Source organism: Cebus imitator, unplaced genomic scaffold (assembly GCF_001604975.1).
Source record: "Cebus imitator isolate Cc_AM_T3 unplaced genomic scaffold, Cebus_imitator-1.0 Scaffold53, whole genome shotgun sequence".
NCBI lineage: Eukaryota > Metazoa > Chordata > Mammalia > Primates > Cebidae > Cebus > Cebus imitator.
The window spans coordinates 669,126-678,197 of record NW_016107368.1 but is presented as its reverse complement, the minus strand read 5'-3'; the positions used below and the strand labels follow the sequence as shown (position 1 = coordinate 678,197).

Genomic DNA, 9,072 nt, shown 5'->3' with positions numbered 1-9,072 from the left:
AAAAAAAAAAAAAAAAAAAAAAGAAAGAAAAACAAAAAAACCTATCTCCCTCTAAGAGTTTCTAAAATTATCAGTTTTTTTAAAAGGGGACAGGGACTTTTCATTTTCCTGACAAATAGTTTTCCTAACTAGAATGCAAGCTAAATGAAAGTAGGTGAATATTTCTGAAACTTTCAGAATGGAAGATGACCAAACTGGTAAATATAAAGAATGAGTGGGCCAGGTGGGGTGGCCCAGCACTTTGGGAGGTCGAGGTGGGCAGATCACTTAAGGTCAGGAGTTCCAGACCAGCCTGGCCAACATGGTGAAACCCCATCTCTACTAAAAATACAAAAATTAGCCAGATGTTGTGATGGGTCCCTGTAATCCCCGCTACTCAGAGGCTGAGACAGGAGAATCACTTGAACCCAGGAGAAAGAGGTTGTAACCACTGCATTCCAGCCTGGTTGACAGAGCCAGACTCTGTCTCAATAAAAAGAGTGACCAAGACAAAAACAAGCAAAACACCTCTGGAAAACATAGGAAAGGATAATCTAATCAAGGTAGTAGAGAGAATAATAGATCCATCTCTGCCCAGATAAAAAACTAGTTAAATATTCTAGGAAAAAACACCAAAATTAATGAGAAATGAAGCAGTACATGTAAACAGAACGATGGCAATAGAAGACACGGTAAAGATTATCAAAGATACAAAGGCATTGTGTCCAGAACAATGTTGGAACAATTTATTTCAAATTTACGAGGAAGAAATTTGCAAGCTAAGGAACCATATTGTTTGGATTCCCTTTCCAGCTTAGTTCTGGATTAGGTTTCACAATTTTGATGATAATTAAATTGATCAAGAGGGTAGAAAAATATGTAAATCTAATATTTCTGGTTAGTTTTAAATATTTTATTTTCCTTCTGTATTGATTTTTTTGAAATAGAACAATGCTTTTTACATTGTTAAATTTAACTTTTACATATTATTTTTAATCTGTGCGAATTGTTTTTCTCTGGATCATTTTCCTCCAATGTAAAAAAAATTAATTGAAATATAACTTACTTAAAGTAACATAAATAAAATTCTAAGTGCACAGTGTGATGATGCACATATGACTGCCACTAATATCAAGACATAAAATATTTCCAGGTCAGCCATGGTGGCTTAAGCCTATAAACTCAGCATTTTAGGAGGCCAAGGCATTGCTCGAGGCCAGGAGTTTGAGAACAGCCTGGACAACATAGTGAGACCCCTTTACAAAAAATTAAAAAGAAAACATTAGCCGAGTGTGATGGTGTATGCATGTGGCCCTAGCTATTTGGGAGGCTGAGGTAGAAGAATCACTTGAGCCAGGGAGGTCAAGACTGCAGTGAGCTGTGACCATGCCACTGCACTCCAACCTGGATGACAGAGTGAGACCTTGTTTTTCTTCCCCCTGCCCGCCAAAAAAAAAAAAAAAAAAAGATTTACTAAAAAAAGAAAAAAAAATTATTAGGGCAATTGAAAAAATCTGAATAAGATCTGCAAATTAGATTGAATGACATTAGCATTAATTTCCCAATTTTGATCATTTTACTAGTGTTATATAAGGGAATTTTTTGTTTTCAGGAAACAGACACTGAAATATTGAGGTGTAAATGGGCATCATTTCTGCAACTTATTCTCAAATTATATCTATCTTTACCTCTCGGCTCATACCTGTATTTCAGGGGCTAGAAGCTAAGGAACCACATTGTTTGGACTCCCTTGCCAGCTTAGTTCTGGATTAGGTTTCACAAGTGGGAGGCACTTGTGTGAGATTAGGAGACAGGAGCGGTACAAGCTGTTTCTTTTTTGTCTCTGGTAACTGTGATATCAGCAGAAAAGCCTGACCTTCTCAGCGGCAGCCAGCACCCTAAGATTCTTCAGTGGTGATTAACGTTCTGCAGCTCCTGATCACAAGTAAAATAAACCTTCCCTGTTTGCAACTTTAGTTCTTCCAATAACTTGTAATCTTTTTGTTGAAAAAACTTAGAATGGGTTCTGTTTTCCTGTATGATATGCCAGCCAAGATGTTATTCATGTAAAAGGCAGCAAGCAGATGTTGTCAAGCACTGAAAAGAACTCCAGAGAGACAACACCCATGGACCCTTCCTGAAAATAAAAAAAGACGTTATAATGAAATCCAGCCAAATAAGAGGTGAATAAAAATAAGAATTCAGGAAGGAAGAATTGTGTTTAAAAGATGGATGATTAAAAATGGAGCAGAGTAAAGGGATAAGAAATGTTGCAGGGTAGTTAATATAAGGTAGTTCAGGAAGGCCTTGCTGTTAGGGTGACATATTGAGCAGAAATCTTCATGAAATAAGGGAGTGAACTATGGGGTATCTGGGCAATGAGTTTTCAAGTTCACTTAAAAGTAAAGTGTTAGAAACACCAGGAAAAACGTTCATCATTGCGATTTGTATCTTATAATTGAACTAAGTGATTATAGCACCAATTACCACCTGATGGCAGCACTCTACGAGAAAGCTAAGGAGAGACTTACGCCTGGTGCAATAAAACTGTAATTAGTAGTTGGCTGGTCGCAGTGACTCCACACCTGTAATCCCAGCACTTTGGGAGGCCAAGGTGGGCAGATCATAAGGTCAGGAGTTTGAGACCAGTGTGACCAACATGGTGAAACCCTATCTCTACTAAAAATACAAAAGCCAGGCATGGTGGTGGGGGCCTGTAATCCCAGCTACAAAACAAACAACAACAACAAAAAACTGTAATCAGTAGTTGTACAGAAAAGCAAACATTAGAGAAGGACAGAAGAGTTCTGTGGTGTCTCTAATTTCTGGTAGGTAATCTATCTAATGATAGGTACTCTACTTATGCCTGGTGCAATAAAACTGTAATTAGTAGTTGGCTGGTTGCAGTGGCTCCACACCTGTAATCCCAGCACTTTGGGAGGCCAAGGTGGGCAGATCACAAGGTCAGGAGTTTGAGACCAGTGTGACCAACATGGTGAAACCCTATCTCTACCAAAAATACAAAAACCAGGCGTGGTGGCGGGGGAAGTATCTCTCTTATGGAGAGATACTTTATGTAAATATCCTGTTTCTCTTAATATTTTCACTACTTAATTGTGGCATCCATTGGTGATTCTTGCTTGAAACAATTATACAGTTGTCAAGTGGTGATTTTTTTTTTTTTTTTTTTTTGAGACAGAGTCTTGCGCTGTCACCCCAGGCTGAAGTGCAACGGCACGATCTCTGCTCACTGCAACCTCAGTCTCCTGGGCTCAAGTGATTCTCCTGCCTCAGCCCCCAAGTAGCTGGGATTGCAGACATGTATCACCATGCCCAGCTAATTTTTGTATTTTTAGTAGAGACAGGGTTTTGTCATGTTGACCAGGCTGGTCTCTAATTCTTGGCCTCAAGTGATCCACCCACCTTGACCTCCAAAAGTGTCAGGATTACAGGCATGAGCTACTGCACCCAGCCTGATTTTCTAATTCTATCATTTCTCCTACATTTGTAAGTTAGAATTCTACCATAGCAGTAATTCAATTTTTAAATGAGCATTTTCTTTTTTACTGTGGTTTCTAATTTTAAAACTTTGTAAACATCTCACTATTTCTACTTTAGGGATATACATATTTATTTTCTTTTCTTTTTATTTTTTATTTTGATACATGGTTTCACTCTGTCACCCAGGCTAGAGTGCAGTGGCGTGGTTTCAGCTCACTACAACCTCTGCCTCTGGGCTCAAGCCATCCTCCCACGTAGGCCTCCCAAGTAGCTGGGACCACAAGCTCAAGGCACCATGTCCAGCTAATTTTTGCGTGTTTTTTTTTTGTTGTTGTTGTTGTTGTTGTTTTTTGTTTTTTGCTTTTAGGTAGCAATGGGATTTTGCCACCTTCCCCAGGCTGCTCTTGAACTCCTGAGCTCAGCTCAAGTGATCTGTCATCTTGGCCTCCGAGAGTGCTGAGACTACAGACATGAGCCACCGGGCCCAGCCAGGCATGTACATTTCTCATGCTCTGTGGACCTGATGAATTACTTATTTCCCACTGCAGAGCCCTTGTGGCCTTTCCTTTATAGGCTGGTTGTTTAGGTGAACATTCAGTATAGTCTCATCTGGGAAAGTCCTGTCAAGTCCCATAGGACTGTAAGAGTTCTGGAAAGAACTTTGGAACCAGAGAAACCTGTACCCAAATAATTGATTCAGCCTCTTCTTTCCCAAGCAACCTTAAGCAAATTATTGAACCTCTCACAATCTCACTTTTTTTTTTTTTTTTTTTCAGACAGTCTTGTTCTGTTGACCAGGCTGGAGTGCGATGGTGCGAACTCAGCTCACTGCAACCCCTGCTTCTGGGTTCAAGCAATTCTCCTGTCGCAGCCTTCTGAGTAGCTGTGATTACAGGCACACTCCACTGTGCCCCACTAATTTTTGCATTTTTATATCAACGGGGTTTCACCATATTGGTCAGGTGTGACCTGACCTCACATGACCCAGCCGCCTCGGCCTCCCAAAGTGCTGGGATCACAGGCATGAGCCAATGGGGCCAGCCTCACAGTCTCACTTTTACTCCTGTCTGCTGAGGGCAAGAACCATGTCTTTATTCCACTTGAGAAGTCTAGTTCTGTGCATTCACAAGACAACCTGTAGCTAGTGTCTGTTGAACTGCATTGTATCTCTATGCCATTGTTAGTCCATTTTCTCTTTTTTATTTATTTAAAGTATTTAATCTGTTTTCCAGTATTTTTAATGATTTTTCTAAATTCCTTTTGGGACCATTCAGGTTTTGGGTTACACCTATCTTCCTAACTTTAAACTTTCCTATTTTTGTATAGATATATTTCCCTCTGGCTTTGTTTCTCATCCTGGGCAGTTCCACATAGATATTTATAAAGATTTTTCAGATTTCTTTCTGGCTACTTCTTGTTTTGCATTTCAATTTTTTCTTCATTAAACTTATAGTTTGTTGTCATTTTTTTTTCTGAAATTAATACTGCTCTAAGAGCCATGGAAGGACAAGGAGAAGTTTCATTTCTGTTTGTAGAGTAGTCAGCCTGGATATTTTCCTCTCCTCACCACAGTGCCAAATTTAACTATTTTTTGTTGTTCTTTTTTGTTTTTGTTTTGTTTTCTTTTTCCTACAACCTCCACTTCCCAGGTTCAAACAATTTTCCTGTCTCAGCTTCCTGAATAGGTGGGACTACAGGTGCATGCCACCACGCTGGGCTAATTTTTGTATTTTTGGTAGAGATGGAGTTTCACCATATTGAGCAGGCTGGTCTTGAACTCCTGGCCTCAGGTGATCCACCCGCCTCAGCCTCCCAAAGTGTTGTGATTATAGGCATGAGTCACCACACCCAGCCTTAACTTTTGTTGTCATTACATGAAGGCTGAATCAAAAATTTCTTTTGTCCTCCAATTTCTACTCATTACTTAAATTTGAAGAGTATACCTAAAGTTATTTATCAGCAAAAGTAGAACTGGGAGCATGATTCCTGATCTCCAAGCTTAGGAGTTGACTAGTCAATGCTTTCTTTGGTGAAATGTCCATGTCAGTCTTCCGGATATAAAACAGGAAAGCCTGGGTAACAGAGGTAGGTGTAAGATGTCTTGAGTCACATTCCTAGCTCCTCCCTGCTCTGATTTCAGCCACAGCAGTAGCCACAGTTCTGTGCAGGCTCAGATTTATGCTGCCGATATCCCACCCTAAGAGGAAACCTACAGACGCTGCTTTTTTTTTTTTTTTTAATTTTTTTGAGACGGAGTTTTGCCCTTGTTGCCCAGTCTAGAGTGCAATGGCACAATCTCGGCTCACTGCAACCTCTGCCTCCCCAGTTCAAGCAATTCTCCTGCCTCAGCCTCCCAAGTAGCTGGGATTTCAGGCAGGTGCCACCACGCTGGCCATTTTTTTTTTTGTACTTTTAGCATAGATGGGGTTTCACCATGCAGGCCAGTCTGAAACCCCTGACCTCAGGTAATCCACACGCCTAGGCCTCCCAAAGTGCTGGTATTACAGGTGTGAGCCACTGTGCCTGGCTGACTCTGCTTTTTTATATCAGGTTAAGGAAGCCCGTTCCGTTCTGTGCACAAATGTAATCCAGAAGGGTAGAAAGTTAATAGCTGTAGGGAAATCCTCAACCAGTACAGGATGGTAGTGGTGAATGAATGCCATAGCTTCAAGATGGACAATCCAGAAAGGTATTCTGTATGTTTTTCAGAGGTGCTTGAGGAATAAACGGTCGCCTCAATAATGGACAATTAAATTGAACATTTCTTCTTTCTTTTCTCACTCTCCTTGACCTATCAATTTTGTTCCCTGAAAGCACTTCCCAATAAAATACCTGCACCCAAATCTTTGTCCCAGTCTCAAACTAAGCCAAAAATTCATTCAACAAATATTTACTAAGTGACTGTGCTAGGCACTGAGATAGAAAACCTAGAAGATAAAATTTCTAGTGCCTGTCCTGAAGTGTATAGTGAGACAAACAAGGAAACAACAACAACAAAACTACTCTACAATTAAAGTGAAGTATGAAGGCATGGGGAGAAGGGTCATCTAACCCATGCCTGAGGGAGGCAATTCCTGGAGGATATGCTGCTTGAGCTAATGGACAGAGTGTGGATCAAATACAGTTATAATGACTCTATATGCTACGTATTCGGGTTATGCTCTGCCCCATTGCAGTATACAGTACATGATGTGATTTTAGGTGGTCCATGGATGGAAATTTAAACTTCTTGTAGTTAATGTGTACTAGAATAAAAATAAGGAACACAACAAACTTGATTTCACAGAGTATTATGGTTTAGGATAAAGCCAGAATTTTTTAATGAGTTGAAATAGGCTTTAAATAAAAATACTGAATGAATAATAATACCTAGGTACAGATTGGCAAAGATTGTGTAGGTGGTGTGCAGATTACCCAAGTTTCGGAAATAGTATTATAGCAGAAGGAGTACCTACCTAAAATAAAATTCCTGCCTTCCAGGAACTCAACAGCTTGTTAAGGAACACAGACCCATAAGCAGAGATGATAAATACTACACTAAATTTGGAAACCAGGTACAGGAGGAAGACAGGGAAACAGTGAGGAGCAAAGTGAAGGAGAGGCTACCAGCTACAAGACCAGTTGGAAGACTATTGCTCTAGTCCAGGGGAGAGGTTACAACTGCCTGATTTAGGGTGTGGCTATAGAAATGGAAGGAACCTTGCGACCATACTGTGAAAACCTTGCTGGTTGCAAGCAGTATGAAGGTGAAACCTGTCCAACCAAGTCAAGGGCAGTGTTGCACACACACACCATGGAGCAGGACAGCTGAATTAATCAACTATAATTAGAGCGTACTTTTATTTGGCTTCGTTATCAGAGAGTTTTGGTGTGAAATATTCGGATATTTGCCCCCATTTTTCCCACTTGACTCAGAAGCTGGAGAAGCACTAACACATATGTATCGCTTCCTATGTTCTAGGCTTTTTCTGAGCGCTTTACGTTTATGGACTCCTCTATCCTCATTAACCTTTATTTTACAAATGAGGAAACTCGAACAGAAGGTTAGATAACTTGCCCAGGGTAAGGCAGCTGATAAGTGAAGTAGCTAGGAAGAAGCCCAAGCATTCTGGCTATTCTTAACACTACACCAGAATAAACGGGGCCGGCACACAACGCTAAGGCAAGTCCCACTTCTGCATTGGATTGTGAAACAATCACGCTTAACGGTTGGCAAAAGACCTGGTTCTGGGATCGCAATTTCCCCACCTATAAAATGGAGATAACGACGCCGGGAGTTTGGTGCAGAATGAGATAATAATATGAAAGTGAACTTCAAACTATGTATGTGGCTCCACGTACTGCTTTTTCCGAATATGAATACGCGAACCCACTAACTACAATTTATCAGTCGGTAGAGCTTGTAGCGCCAGAACGAGACTCCGCCTCTGGAGCCCCGCGAGCTGCAGGTGGGGCCGGCAGATCTTCTTTGCGCATGCGGAAGCCGCTGCCCGCTCCCACCTCTAACCCAGGCTCAGAGTAGCTGCTGTTTCTGAGAGAACGATTCGTAGGACGGCCCCTGACGCGGTTCCCTTTTGCTTTTCTTTCTGCGGACCTTTCCGGTACTTGAGCGGTGTCGAGAGCTAGGCCCGTTCTCGTCGTTCTGACTGCCTTTCGGAAGAGGTGCCTGTCGTTGGCCAATAGTTGGCTGTCGAAAGTGCCGGCCCCCGCGCCGGCGCCGGCAGCAGCCGGGTGGGAAGGCTCAAGATGGCGTGCCTGCTGGAGACCCCAATCCGCATGAGCGTCCTTTCGGTGAGTGACCCGCCGCAGCCGCCCGCCCGCCCTCCAGGGAGCCCCATCCCGGTGTCCACCATTCTCCCAAGCGTGGTGTGTCTCCTGGGCACCACCCCCTGGAGTGGCCCCCGGCTCAGTCTTGGGCCAGGGTGTGAGCGAGGGTGGACAGGCGGGATAGACGGGCAGAGGGGACCCCGGCGGAGTCAAAGACGTTTCCAACTCTGGGAGCTCCCGCCAGTGCGGGTTCCCAGGATGGCGTCTGGCAGGCGGGGTGATTGGGCTTACAGACAACTGGCCGGGCAGCGCGGCTTGGACTTTGCCAAGCGTTTCACTGAGCCTTCCTCTTAGTGATGCAGCTTCCCGGGGGCCGACCGCTCTGCCTTGTGAAGCGCCGGGCTTGCAGCCGGCCTGGAAACGAGCGCCAGCTCAGCTCTCCCGGGCATTGGCAAGAAGAGGTGCAGGCTCCTTGGCCCCTATTTCCTCTGAGCTACCAGGCCAGGTCTATGTGGCTTCTATCGCGTCCCAGCACCTGGGCACCGCCTGAAGCTGTTTGCTTTTTGGCAATGGTGATTTCGTATCAGCTGCAACTCTTCCTAGTGTATGTGGTTATTTAAGCCCTTTTTCTCCGCTCTGCTCAGAGGTCGCGGCTCTGAGTCAAAGGAACTGTATGTTCCCTGTGCCTGGTATTCCTTTTTTCTTTAAGGGGAGTCAGACATTGAAGGGGGGAAAAAGGGGTGAGATTTCCCCATTGTTGAAAGAAGGGAACGTGTTGACATGCCAGGAAGTAAAACCTGTTTTTTTTTTTTTTTTTTTTTTTTT

The 9,072-nt window shown here is 42.9% G+C and overlaps 1 protein-coding gene across 7 annotated transcripts in view; it reads left to right on the top strand.

Annotated features, from left to right (window-relative positions):
• Positions 1–7,924: 7,924 nt before the first annotated feature.
• Positions 7,925–9,072, top strand: part of ARMC8 (armadillo repeat containing 8) — an 82,626-nt gene continuing 81,478 nt past the window's right edge. For 4 of the 7 annotated variants that reach the window (XM_017528235.2, XM_017528231.2, XM_017528237.2 and 1 more), the window contains exon 1: positions 7,925–8,271. In XM_017528235.2, coding sequence (XP_017383724.2) covers positions 8,227–8,271 — 45 coding nt within the window. In that variant the 5' untranslated portion in view covers positions 7,925–8,226. The remainder of the gene's footprint in view (positions 8,272–9,072) is intronic. The other 3 variants (XM_017528232.2, XM_017528234.2, XM_017528233.2) reach the window with 3 other exon arrangements.